The sequence below is a fragment of the Peromyscus eremicus genome, chromosome X, assembly GCF_949786415.1.
Source record: "Peromyscus eremicus chromosome X, PerEre_H2_v1, whole genome shotgun sequence".
Classification (NCBI taxonomy): Eukaryota; Metazoa; Chordata; class Mammalia; order Rodentia; family Cricetidae; genus Peromyscus; species Peromyscus eremicus.
In genome coordinates, this window is record NC_081439.1 from 86,250,126 (window position 1) to 86,265,047 (window position 14,922).

At 35.9% G+C, this 14,922-nt stretch overlaps 1 protein-coding gene across 1 annotated transcript; it reads left to right on the plus strand.

The window, feature by feature from the left end:
- The first annotated feature begins 13,870 nt into the window (after positions 1-13,870).
- On the plus strand, positions 13,871-14,778 carry LOC131899315 (non-histone chromosomal protein HMG-14-like). Its single transcript, XM_059250742.1, has one exon. It carries the CDS (start codon positions 13,973-13,975, stop codon positions 14,237-14,239), a length of 267 nt encoding a protein of 88 aa, XP_059106725.1. The 5' UTR covers positions 13,871-13,972; the 3' UTR covers positions 14,240-14,778.
- The last annotated feature ends 144 nt before the right edge of the window (positions 14,779-14,922 follow it).

The window sequence follows — 14,922 nt, forward strand, 5'->3', positions numbered from 1 at the left end:
TCTTATTCACCAGGGACCAGCACTCTGCTATTTGATTTTAACTTCTTGGAAATATAGACCCTTCCTATTTTTGTCTCCTGTGTAAAGCTATGTCACTTCTTCATCAAAAGCTCTCAGAGCTCCCTAGTGAGTCCTCATTGTTCTAAAGGCCAAGAGAACAAGGTAGTGTATAAATAGAGAAAGCTCCTGAAGCCTTAGAATCACTTTTGTGCACATGTCCAGGGGAGTACTGAGAGGAACAAATGAAGAGGTTAGTTTCTTTTGAAGGCAAGAAGAATCCCCATGGTCATGGCAGAAGCAGCAATCATTATCACTACATCCTTAGTGATAGCCAACAGATTCTACTTGTGCAGCTCTTGGCAAAGCTGAGAAATAGGTGTCATTCACTTTTGAAGACTGACATTATATTTCCAGGATGTCACTACTCTTTGCTTGCTGGCCCCTTATTAATTCTTACCACCACTAAAGCCTGCCAGTCAAAAGGAGTTCTTTTTCCTACTAATTGACTTACTTTTTTATTCTGTTTGTTTGTATAAATTTATAGTTTCTTTACAAATCATTATCCCACTATACAAAGTTTATAGACTGAATTAATGAACAAGTCATTGCTTACTGCCTCTACTATACACGTTTTCAGTCTTAATATCTCCTTCCCCCTTCTCCCACTCTAGACCCTAACTCTTAGCACAGTTAACAGCTTGTTATATGTATCACATATATTTCCCATGTCTTAATCTCATAAGCATATCTACACAGAGACATTCCTGTTGTGGTTCTTTTTTGTTTAAACAAAGTGAAGTTTTATATATTAAAATTTCTCTGAATTTCCTTTTGTTTATTACAATAAATAGTGGAAAGTTCACTGTTTCTTTGTAGGTAGATAATGTTCAATGCTACAAAATATTCTATGATGTCAAAATTTAATCATTTTCTTACTGAAGAAAATATCCTTTGCAGAAATTTATCCTAATAGGGGGACGCTATAATTAAAATCTACTTGTTTTAAAATAAATATTCAGATAAACTTTAGATTAACAGAATGATTACAAATGTAGCATGGCATTTATATTTCCTACACTTCTATTACTGTGATATATTTATTACAATAATGATCTAGTGAAATAATGTAACAATGGCACATTATTATAAACTAAATATCATACTCTATATTTCCTCAATTTTTCTTTACAGCTCTTTTTTTTCTGTTTCAGGATATCATCCAGATATTGCATTCTATTTAGTTGTCACATTTCTCTCTCTATTTCACATCAGATTGGCTTTCATTATAATTTTTGTAGATACCATCTGAGTCAGTGATTCTCATCTTGCAGCTAGATCAGTAGCAGAGACTTGGACTTAAACATAACTAGTGTCTTCTTTCATTTGTGCCTCAGGCCTTAGGGAGCAACGGTACAGGTAGAACTTTGGAAAATAGCCCTCCTATGTCCCTTGGTAAGGCTCACCAAAGTTTGGGAACCATCATTCCTTAGTAAGTAATCACTCGGTCGTATCAACTCAGAGAAGCAGGAATTTATATTCTAGAACAAATTGTAATCACACATAAGTATTCCTACACACACACAAGTTCTCTCTCTCTCTCTCTCTCACACACACACACACACACACACACACACACACGCACACACACACACTCATGAAAACCCCATAGTAAAATCCATCACTGTATATGCTAATGTAAAATGCAATAAAAATAAATTAATGTTATAATACATGACATTGGCATAGCTAGCAGTGGGTGGTAAATAATATTTTTTATCTAATAGTAACCACTCACTTCAAATATGTTCCAAGTGAGAAAATCAGTCAATATAGATAAATTAGTAAAATTTGTGGTTACAAAAATATTCTTAAATTCACAATGTCAGTATTCATCCGAAATTCCAAATTTGGTGTCATCTTAAGGTAATCAGTAATGAATTATCTGTGCTTTATTGACCTCATTGGAATTCATTCTGTGGGCTTTGTTGTGCTTAAAAATCAAGATATGAAATATTTAGTAATGTCCTCTACTCATCTGAATCACAGCAAAGTATTTACTATTTGTGACCTCACTAGATGCTCATTTTAACATCTTCATTTTTCAATCTCAGAATACAGATAAACTAGTAACAGAGGAATAGTAGAGGACTGAAGCATATTTTGGCAGGCAGTGTTAATTAAAAAAATAATTCCCAATTTTTCTATTCTAGTCCTTTCAATTAATGTTTTTAATGCTGTACAAAAAGATGAAATCTATATTATTTGACAAAATCTACCATATCACTCTCACAAATTGTGCATAAGAGGTGACTTAATCTGTAGATAAAGATGTAATTCAGTAATTCCAGAGTGAATTTTTGTGTATATTGAAATGAATGAGTGAATATAAATGAGTATCTATAGAAATCTTCAAGTTTTAGGGTAGCCATAACCAAATGCAGATAATCAGTTGGCTGTGGAAGCACACCATAATCGTTATTGTGCACTAAATACACGATATAAGGAAGGAACCCATTTTTTAAATGAGACTATAATTTGGATATTTTGTTCTTTAATAATCAAGGAAATAAATTAGAGTCTCAAAACCTTAATGTATCACAAATTTTTTCCAGATAATCTCTTACTGTATTTATTCAACCAGAAAACATGACACTTGTATTGCTTATCCAAATGTGATTTATCAAGTCATATTTGAGTAGTTATTATACAAGCAAGTCACACCATTTGAAAAGTTGAAGAGGGTATAACTATTTGAAATAAAAAATATAATATATTATTAACTCTTGAATATCTGTAATCAGTACAGGACAACTCAGTATATTGTCTTTTTTATTTCTGAGTATGTTTGAATAGTCTACAATATAAAAGAAGAAATAAATATAAGTATCCAGTAAATTTACCTGATTTTTGCTCATAAATTATACTGATCTGTAAAATGTTACATAATGTATTAGTACATTTTTATATTTCAGTCTAAAATATTCAGTGAGTATATATCATAGTATTCACATTATACAATATAACAAGGAAAGATATGTTTCATAAAAAGTGATTGTGCTAGTCTATCTCAGACACAAAGAAATAGTTTTTATCACCTTCTACCCTCATTCCTTCCTCTCTACCATGGTTACCAAGAGATTTTCAAGGACATCGAACATTTCTCATAATTCAATTCCAGCCTAACTATTGATCCTTGAAAAGTTAAGTGTCAACAAGTCAGTTGCCTGGGTAGCAATTTCCAGGAGAGCAGATAGTTTCTTGTTGGAAAAATGAAAGCTTGAATCTTACAGAATTAATTGACCCCCAGAAAAGTTCAAGATTGTACAGCAGGGTCTTGAGACAGTAGCAATATCTTATTTGGTCTGTGTAGGATGAAAGGAAATAAAATTAGCTATTTTGGGCCTGTTTTATGTTACAGGTGGGAGCCCTTGCTTTAATTATTTTTTTATACTAATTATGTGTAAATGATTATATATCTAACTGACAAAATTATTTTTCAACATTCAAAGTTTGATAATGTGCTTGTTTATACAAATTATATATAACTTAAAATAGCAAATACATGACAATTGTACTTTGTTTTCCCCGCGTTAACAGCAAATTAGATATGCTGCAGCTTAGGAAATATTACCAGACTATTATACCTTAGCTATATAACTCAGAAATATAACCACTCTATTGTATAATACTAATGAAATTCAGCTCTATTCAGTTTGTTTATTGAACAGAAGTATATGTTTATTTTTAGTGAGTTATCAGGATTTTTGTTTTATAAAAATTAATGGATTATATTTTGTAACTATGAATGAGAATTGATTCCACGTTGCCATTGGTAAGCTGACTAAGACTGGTGTATGTATGTACTTTTTTAGTTTCATGCCTTATATCATAACACAATCTTTACAGAATTTCTGTTCTATAGTTATTTTATAAGGATTAAGGTTTTAGCCTCTTCTGTGCACTGAAAACCAAAAATCTTCTTAGGAACAAGAAAGTAACATAATAAGCATGGCAGACCACCTGAAATATAAAGTATAAAAATATAAAGTAACAAACCGCATCATTATCTCATTTTATGCATTCTCCTCTCTTGCTACCGTACCCTACTTGTCTATACCCCATTACCAATAGTCTATTGATGCCACCAAGACACTGAGCTAACTATCTCACATGTTTGCACTGTCTCTCTTTTCCCACACAGAATATTTAAATATAGTGATCAATTGCTATAATCATTTCCATTTATACCACCTTCATTCTCTTTATTCTTTCTCCCTTCATCTTATTTGCTTGTGAAAATTGCAGCCCTGTTTAAGGCTACACATTCATCTACACTGTGCCTCTTTTCTTGCTGCTGATCTTGACTGAAGGGAAGTATGATATCATTTACTGATTTTAATTTAAGTGAATTATCATAGACTTCAAATGGATCCTTAATGCTTCTCAGTGGTTTTACTATGTATTCTTAGTTCAGTCTTCCATCTGCTTAAATGACTAGTTTATATTTTCTTGCCTTCCTCATTGTATTCCATCTCACTGAAGAAAATGAATCAATTAGGAAAGAACTTCAGCTCTATCTACCTGGGCTTCTATATCTACCTAATCTCCATATAGCCTATTAGCATAGATAGATTACTAAGGCTCTTTACTTCATTTGTCCTTTAGGTCTTCTCCCTGATTGTCTACTCATATATATCATCTGACTGGTTTTCTTGTATTTTCCTGTATCATGGAATTTTATACACACACACACACACACACACACACACACACACACACACGCACACACACACGCACACACACACTATCTATAAACACACTAATCAATATTCATACCATTAAAAATTCATACCATTAAAAAAATCCTTTCAACTCCATTGCCTGCCATAGTTCCCAATTTCTTGGTCACTTGAAGAACAAAACTACTTCAAAGAGCAATAGTATCACAGATGTTTGCAGATGTCCAAACCAACAGACTTCATAGTTAAATGTGTGTAATTCCTTGTATAATAAATTATACCTTCATAAAACATATAAGAATGTGAGTTGTCTGTACCCATATTTTTTAAAGATTCACCACTTACCAAAACTGCTCTCATCAAAGTCTCCAGTGACCTCAACAACACTAACCACAATGACCAAGTCACTTTTAAGTCCTCTGATTACTTGATTTATCAGTGTAATTGGCATACCCGATCTTCCATTTCTTTTTGACAGCATTCTTTACCTAACTTTAGATATCACATGGAATAGTCTTCTCCTTAGTAACTTTTTTCACTCTTCCTTAAGCTCTTTTCTTGGCACTTCTTATTTTTCCTAACCTCTTAATGTTAGATAGGTCAGTATTTCCATGTTTTCTGACCTTTAAAAAGAGATCATGGAATCTGAGTATTTGACCAAAATGTTCCACTTTCTAAGTTCTTGAGAGGCTTACACTCTCCAAATAACATATATTAGTGTTTGCAAATAAGTTCACTTTGCAAACTCAGAGTAGGTTCTAATACCAACAGTAACCTAAACAGTGATGGCATAATCTTAGAGGAGAGATGGAGATTTTTATATGAAATAAACTGGAGCAGAAGAAGGAACGTTCTCATGGCAGAATAATAGTTTAGGAAAAATTTCTCGTGTTCTCCAGAATATATTTGAACATTTACTAATAAAATCAAATGTTGCTTCAGTGAATGCATTCAGGAACCAACCTCTGTTTATTTGCTACAGCAGCTACTGGAATCTCTAGGCAAGGTACTTTGTTCAACATAGGAGTCTTTACTGCTAAGCATAGTATACTAAAGTAGTATTTTGCAAAGAAATTTCTACTGCTACAGATCTGTGTTTCTTCTCAAACTTCCTTCCCAACAGTGAAGAAAACTGAAAATGTCATATAAGTCTAGTCTCAGGCATGGAGAGTAATTTCCACGAACATATCCATTAACTAAGGGGAAAAAACAGTGAGTTTCTGAGAAAGGTATGGGCCAGCTAGCACTCATGTGTAGTTCTAGCACTGTGATGTTTTATTTTTCGCTACCAGCATTATTACCTTGATTCTGTAGTTTGAGTCTCTGTAGTTAAGTTGCTTGAGTTTGTATCCTGGGGTGACTACTTATATTCTTTGTGGCCATGAACAGTTTCAGGTTAAAGCAGTAGACTCACAGCTTCCAAACTGTGAACTGTAGATTATGATTCCAATATTATCCTATGGACTGACAAATACTAATTGCTGTGTCTTGCTTTTCTCAGATGGAAAACAAAGACTTGTTTATTCAACAGACATTTTCAACATGCATGTTAGATATTGAGTATTTATATTTCACAACATTGATGTAAGTGCCTCTTCTTAAGGAGCTTTCATTTTAAATTATGGGAAACACACAGATTATAAAAAAAATACTCCCCTCAAATGCAATGGGTAATTTTGATGGTGAGCCTAAAAAAGATCATGTTACAGAAGCACATTGGTGACTGCTTTCATTTAGGTGGTCAGGGCAGCTTCTCAGAGAAAGTGATGCTTGAGATGAAATCTGAAGGAATGGAAGGAGTCAGTCTTTTGAACTTGTTGGGGGTAGAGTGTTATGGTCAACAAAAAATAAATAGAAAGTTCATGGAATGGAGACAGGTTTCTTTCTGTTTGTTCATGTGCTTGCTTTTTTGTTCTTTGGAAACAGGCTTCTTATATTCAAGAAGGATAGAAAGAAGACTGTTCACACACACTGATTGCTGAGATCTCTGGGGAACAAACTAGGAGCAGCTAGAGAGCAGCCATCTTTTGAGGTGGAAGATAATGGAAAGGTACTGAGTTTGTGGTAGTGAATACACAGAATGATAAAATGAAAAGAAAATACAGTGTACAAAGGACACAGTTTGGAGTACAGAGCATGTGCATGACAGAGGATTAGATGTAAGGTGAAAGGAAGATTGACAGCCTCGGAAAACAGGATACTAGACTCAGTGCCTAGTAGAGTTTTGTCAAAAACTTCTGCAATGAAAACTATAAAGCCTCAAAGAAAGAAGTTGTTGAAAATACTAATAGATAGAAAGATGTTATTGGATCAGCAGAATAAATACTATTAAAAATTACCACATTACTAAAAGTGCTATACAAATTCAGTACAATTTCTATCAAAATTTCAATAACATTCCTCACAGGAATGTTTAAAATAATCCAAAACTCATATGGAAACACAGAAAACCCAAAACAGTAGAAGACACCTAAGCAAAAGGAGCAGTGTTGTAGACATTACAATATCTGACTTCAAACTGTACACAGACTCATAGAAACAAAACTAGCATGCTACTGGCACAAAACAGACACATAGATGAAGCAAATAAAACGGAATATTCATAAATAAGACCAAGCAGATACAACCATCTGACTCTTGATAAAGCTGTTGAATACAGTGGAGGAAAATCCTCTTTAACAATAGTTACTTGGAAAACTAGATATTTATATGTATAGAAATATCAGAGTCTTATCTCTACCCTATGTAAAAATCAGGTCAAAATGAATCAAAAACTGTAATGTAAAATCTACATATTTGAAGCTAGTGGAAATCTTATAGATAGTGCTTCAAGATCTGGGAATAGACAAGGACTGTCTGAATGGGATTCTGACAGCTCAAGGAGTAAGAGCAACTGTTGACAAATGGGGCTTCATGAAATAAAGAAAGCTTTTGTTTACTGAGAAACACATTCAAAAGAATAGATAGAAGGCCCATATAATGATACCTTTGTTAAATACTTACCTGACAGATGATTAATATGGAAAATGCATAAAGAATTGCAAAAATTAAGTTAAAAATCCAAATTATCTTGTAAGTCAGTGCCAATGGCAAATAAGTATTTGAAAAAAAAGTATTCCATACTTAGCCATCAGAGAAATATAAATCAAAACTATATTGAAGTTCCTCCTCACCCTAGCCTAGGTGACTATCATCAAGACAATAAACAATAGCAAATGCTAGTGAAGATAGGGTCAGAGACAGGAAGGGAGCCCTTAGTCATTGCTGGTGTGGATATAAATTATTTTGGCCACTTGGAAATCAGCATGAAAGACCTTTTCTAAAAATATACATTTTGTATGATCCAGCTATACCAATTTGAGGCATATAACCCATATAATCAGGTGATTATAAAGATTAAAGAGACTTTCCCAGTGACTTGGGCAACTGAAACTTGGGCAGATGTTTCAGATTCCAGAGCTCATGCACAAATCAGTTTGCTGTACTCTCTTCTCATTTATTACCCATTCTTTGTAGGAACCTATCTGTATCATAACAAATGAGGTTCAATTACTTATGTTAATTTCTGCCTGCATAAGGCTCCGTGGTCCTGTTTGCAGTTCCCTTGGTGCACAGTATGGTCTGGAGATGAATGCAGAATCTCACCGATTAAAAATGAACAACAGAGGGCAGTAGAATAGAGATAATAAGTTCATGAAAAGTAAGGATCAAGTCCAAAAAGAATCCATTCTTTTTTTATAAAGTGAGGAAAATTGTAATCATTTTGCAGTTTCTAAACTTTATACAAAAGTGCTTTAAAATTGCTTTTCACAAAAGAGAGAGATTGAGGATATGTAGGAGGTATGTCCTTAAATGACTACCCTCATTCATTCTCATTCTCTCTCTTCTCTCTCTCTCTCTCTCTCTCTCTCTCTCTCTCTCTCTCTCTCTCTCTCTCTCTCTCTCTCTCTCCAAAGTCTCACTTTGTAGTGCTGGCTGGCTTGGAACTCACTATGTAGACCAGGCTGGCCTTGAACTAACAGAGATCCACCTGCTCTTGCTTCTGAAGTATTGGGATCAAACGCATGTGCTTTATTTTTGACCATTTACTCTAACCCCCGAATATCCAAGGTATAAGATACACAATCAATTCAAGAAACATATTCATTAGCATATTGCATGGTGGTGGAATGAATATAAACATAGGTCACAAGTATATAGTTTAGGTTTGTCTAAGAACTCTTTGCATGAAACTGCTTCTCTTTTTCACCTCAAAGTTGAACTGTTTCATAACTCATATATGATAACTCACTCATTCCTAACTGCAGGTGTTTATTTTTGTTTTGTTTTGTTTTTTTGTTTTTCGAGACAGGGTTTGTCTGTGTAGCTTTGCGCCTTTTCCTGGAACTCACTTGGTAGCCCAGGCTGGCCTCGAACTCACAGAGATCCGCCTGGCTCTGCCTCCCGAGTGCTGGGATTAAAGGCGTGCGCCACCACTGCCCAGCAGGTGTTTATTTTTAATAAAAGGTATGTTTTCAGTCAAGACTATTTTAGCTGTTAGGCATCAATTACATAAGAAGCAACTATTTTTAATGTGTCTTCTATGTAAAAGGTACTAAAGTGAGCAAAAGGAAATGACAAGGTTTCTAATTTCTAATAGATTAAAATAAATAGGACATGCCTAAAAAATTTATAATCAAGCAAGGATAATTCAGAAGACAGGTTCTTACGTGATTAGACAAGGAAGTAAGTAAGTCTCAGGAAACTTAGTCCAGCAACTAAAAACATTTAAATGTTTGCATATTTAAGTATTTCCTGTGTTGCCTAAAACATCAAGCTACTAACAACAAAAAGTGGTTTGTTTTATTCTTTTTGTTTTTTAACTTTATCATAATTCCCAATGTGTCTTACATTCTGTAGCTGCACTAAACTTCTCTCATCCCTCCTCAATCTGATTTGGAACTAAGACTTTCTAAAATGCATTCTTTGTAAATTTCTCCTCTTTTTGACCTCTTCTATCCTCTCCACCTCATATATATATGTTTGTGTGTGATATTATTTATTATTTATTTTTAATTTTTTATTAAAAATACTACACATTATTTTTATTACTCATTACTTATTTTAAATTTTTTGTTTACTTGTGAGTTTGAGTGTGCCTGTGTCTGAATCTGTGTGAGTATATATGCCCATGTGTGTGGGGTTGTTTACAACAACTTGAAGAGAATGTGAAAACCCTTGGAGCTATTGTGATCTCCCAGACATGGTTGCTGAAAGTCAAACTCAGGTCCTCAGGAATAGTAGCAAGCACTTTCAACTGCTGAGTCATCTCTCCAGGTTGATATATGTATTACTTATAAGTATCCCTTTCTAGTGTAATTTGTTCAAATTCCTATTTTTCCTTGCAATGTCTCATTTTTTTTCAGCTATTACTCTCATTTTTATGATAAACATCCAATAACTGATTTGCTATATCAAGTAGACTACTAGAGAAATGAAAAGATAGTCATTGACTTACAGAGTTATGGTATCTTAGATGATTCATAGTGGTTAAAACAGATAAAGATAGTCAAGATTTTCACAGGTAAGTGTAACAGTGCTCAAGGGCAAGAAGATAGTGAAGCATAGACATGTGCAGGGGAAAACAAGTTTGTCTAGGACATGGGCTTTTCAAGGTCTTTATTCTAAATGTAAAGCACACAATAATTAACCTTTATTTAATGGAAGCTTCATACAGAGAGTTGGAGCTCGTTATTTTAAGAAATTGACCAATTCTTAGAAAAGATGCTAAAATAACTAATATATAACTTGACTTTTTTTTTTAAGGCAAACCACAGTCTCATTTATTCGATGATGGGGAAGGCCTTATATACCCTCCTCCCAGCACCCAAGCTGTGTCCCAATCTGGTGGCATTGCATGGTTGTCCCTCATTGACTGTGCACGATCTGGAACTTTGACAGTGCCTGTTGCTAGGCCCTCAGGCTGACTCCAGGTTGGCTCATAAGAAAGTACATTATGTGCATGCCTTGGCAACTGGTTTGAGCCAATTTTCTTGACCCTATGGGCCTGTCCTATTACAATTTCCTTTAGCTGCAAGCAGTATTCCTTATCTTGGCAAAGGTTGGCAGTACTTTCTTTTGTGTCCTGTTTGACCCATTAGGACAGCATACTGCCAGCAATCAAGGCAAGGGCATTTTCTTGCTCAGTAGCTAAGTTTTGGCACAAACAAAGTAAACTGCATATAGAGTTTTCTTCAATACCCATCATTTTCTTTGAAGTAGATTGGTGCTGCCAAGAGCAGACATGTCTTATCATATCTATATCCCCCTATAGACGGAAGTTTTCCAATGTCCCATTGGTCCCGCAGCTGCTCAGTCCCATATAAACACACAGAGCCCCACATTAATTATAAACTGTATGGCCTATGGCTCAGGCTTCTTGCTAGCTAGCTCTTTCATCCTAAATTAACCCATTTCTATTAATTTATGTGTTCCTAATTTCCTGCTTCACTGAAAAATATGCCAGAAACTCTAGACCTATAGGCTGAAGATAGATGCCCCAATATTACAGAGGAACTTTGAGTGATTTTCCAGGCAGCAAGATGTCTCTGTCATTTCTAAAATTTTGGAAGTTGCTTACAATCTACTTCCTATTTACTCAGGTAATCTTATATCCTTTTGGGGTCTTTGATGGAGCAGAAAACTAGATAGTTATAATTTTCTTTGGTTATAGTAAAAGGTAAATTAGATATGAAAGTTTAGACTCACAAATATAGGATAGATGATAGAATGTTTCTTAATTTTACCAAATACAAATAGACTAGATATTGTAACTATAATTTTTTTCTTGATAACTTTTTGTTATATATATTTTTCACTATGTTAAAACCTTCCTTTTTGATTAGACAGAAAAGGGGAAGTGTTGTGGAATATCTTCCTGTATGCTGTGAATATGTGTTGCTCTCATCAGTTGATCAATAAAGTTGTTTTGCCAATGATGAGGCAGAATATGGTTAGGTGGTACATTCAAACTGAAGATAGAGATGAAGAAAGATGGAATCAAGAGAGATACAAGTCCACCACCCAAGGATAACTTGACTTGTAATTAGGCAATAGAGCATGTTTATAACAGATGACAGCTCCATGTAAAAAATATGTATTTAAAAGAGGTAAATTCCCTTTCATGACCCAACGCTCATTAAAGAAAGCAATGTGCTCACCTCAGCATTGTTAATCAGAGCATATATTCCAACATGTATTCCTAAGGATGGGGACCAACTTGCACAGATTTGACCTTACCCTCTACAGTGCATAATGGTTCCCCTTGGCAAGATAAGATGGTTGCTATTTGATGAGTATGTTCTAGCTCTATTACTATGAAACAACAAAAAGTCAGAGGGTGATGTACATGTCCACCCTGAAGTGCTGAATGCATTAAAATAAAACCAAGGCTAATATGGAACCATGCATACTCAATTCTAGGCCAGATAACAGTCTTCACATGAAAGGCAATATGCTTACTTGTATATAAAGAGATATTAAATGAATGTTTGTGTTTTTAGAGCCATTACCCTGATCTGCTCTTGATACCCCTCCCTTGACTCTCCTTAAGGAAAGGACTTTGTTCATGCTTTGTATTCACTTTCTTCTTACTCTCAGAGAGGAAATGTCTCCTTTTTTAACTGAATCTGAAACTTATTCCAGAGCCTCTTCACACAGTATATACACATAAAGTGGAATTTCCATAAATGTCATTTGTTGACAGGCTGAAACTCTCAGATCACTAAAGTCTGGATGTATTTAAGTTACTCACATGAATAGGATTTTTTTCTTAATTTTTTCTTTGCTGTATACCAGACTGGCTTCTAATTTGCTCTGTAGTTAAGAATAACCTTGTGAACTTTTGATCCAGCTCTCAAGACCTTCCTAGTACTGGGAATGCAGATGTGGGATATCACATTCAGTTTCTGAAGTACTGAGACTCAAACCTAGGGTCTCCTGCATACTGCACTCTACTAATTGAGCTACATGACAAGCCACTTAAAATCTTTCTAAAACTTACCATATAACATGGTGCACAGAATCAACTAAGCTGTGCTCATTGGGACTCAGAGACTGAAGTGACAATCACAGAGCCAGTATGAGTCTGATATAGGACTTCTGTATGTTATAGTTGTGTTGCTTGGTGTTCTTGTGGGACTTGTAGTGGGAGTAGGGGTTGTCTCTGACTCCTTTGTCTGCTCTTGGAACCCTTTTGCTTCTACTAGTTGCTGGGTTGCCTTGTACAGCCTTGATATGAGGGGATGTGCCTAGTCTTACTGGAACTTGTTAGGCTATATTTGGTTGATATCCCTGGGAGGCCTGCTCTTTTCTGAAGGGAAAAGGAGGAGCAGTATATCTGGGGAAAATGTAAGGTGGAGGGACCTGGGAGAAGTGGAAGGAGGGGAAACTGTGGTTGGGATATAATGTAGCAGAGAAGAATAAATTTTTAAAAATTCTTGAAAGAAACCTTACCATATAAAATACTAGGTTTCATTATAAATTTTCATGCATATTTCTTGTTGATCATCTCCCTGTATTCCCTTCCTTCTCTTTTATTCTCCGAGCCTCCTCCTGTTTTTGCCAATGCAAACAGAATGAAGGAAATATTTATATGGAGAAGATGTAAAGAATGATGCTGGTTAAACCAGTTCCTTTTAAAAAATAGCAGAATAAAAAGACCACATAAAAACCTTACTTGTATTTAGAGGCATTTAGGGATGTTTCTGTATAGTAAGTAATGTTTCTGTGTGTATACCTAGTCCAACTTCTTGTTTTGTTTTTTTGAGACAGGGTTTCTCTGTGTAACACCCTGGATGTCCTGGAACTGGCTTTATAAACCAGGATGACCTTGAACTCATAGAGATCCACCTGCCTCTGCCTCCCAAGTAAGTGCTGGGATTAAAGGCATGTGCCAACACCACCTGGCTAGTCCAACTTTTGGTATTTATCCCATATGATGCAAAACAGAAGTGGAAAGATGCTGTTGTTTTTAAGTGGAATATGCTTTAAGGTTTTCTTTTCCATTATTTAGAGTCACCACTAGGTAATTTTGGCTTCTTAGTGTATAGATGACTCTTAAGAAAGTTGGTGGTCGATCCGGTTCTCCCACCGCCCCCGCGGCGGGTCGCAGCAGTTCGTGCGGTGGCGGCCGAGGCGGTGTAGCTCCGTGACGGGTTCGGCCTCCCACGCACCTCTCACCCAGCGCCGCCACGATGCCCAAGAGGAAGGTTAGCGCGGATGGAGCGGCGAAGGCGGAGCCCAAGCCCGCCCCTGCCAAGGTGGACTGGAAGCCGAAGAAGGCCACGGCAAAGGATAAACCGTCAGACAAAAAAGTGCAAACCAAAGGGAAGAGGGGAGCAAAGGGCAAACAGGCGGAGGTGGCTGACCAGCAGACCACAGACGTGCCTGCAGAAAATGGAGAGGCTGAGAACCAGAGTCCAGCCTCTGAAGTCGAAGAGAAAGAAGCCAAGTCCGACTAACCATCCATCGTGTCTGTCAGTGTCCCCGCCTCCCTTCTTGTAAAATCCAGAGGAATATTTTTATCAACTATTTTGTAAATGCGAGTTTTTTAGTAGCTCTAGAAACATTTTTAAAAGGTGGGAGGAAGTCCCGCCTCATCCCATTTTTTAAGTGTAAATGATTTTTTTAAGAGGTTAAATCACTTGCTGGTTGTTTATTTTTTGGTACAACCAGAAAAGAGCAGGATACTGAATCAGGAGAGGCTGTGAGTGTCTCGGGGGTCACCATAACATTCCGTAGAGGGGGCTAGTTTTATATCCTACAACACAAAGCATACTTGGAGTCTTGGCCGTGCATTTGTGTCTGGAATATTTTCAGTTATTTCTGGTCTCGTGTTTCTAGTAGAACTGTATCCTAAAAACCACTCCTCGGTCCTTGCCCTGTCAGAACTGTCTTTGGTCACGGCAGTCCATTTTCCTAACAATTGTGATAATGTGCTGTGAAAGATTGAAATTTTGAATATGTACTGTATGTGGCATAAAATTGTGAGTCAGTGGAATTGAGGATTGTGAGCATTTGATTGTTATGTGAGGTCTTAGGGAAAACTTGCCAAGTTTAGGCTGGAACATCACTGGAATAAGTTCAAAGAGAAAAAACACATGGCTCTTTTGGGTACATGAACACAATGTCTGACTCTTAGAGT

Excerpts from the sequence above, each read along its gene's own strand:
- LOC131899315 (XM_059250742.1), top strand. The coding sequence starts at position 13,973 with ATGCCCAAGAGGAAGGTTAGCGCGGATGGAGCGGCGAAGGCGGAGCCC.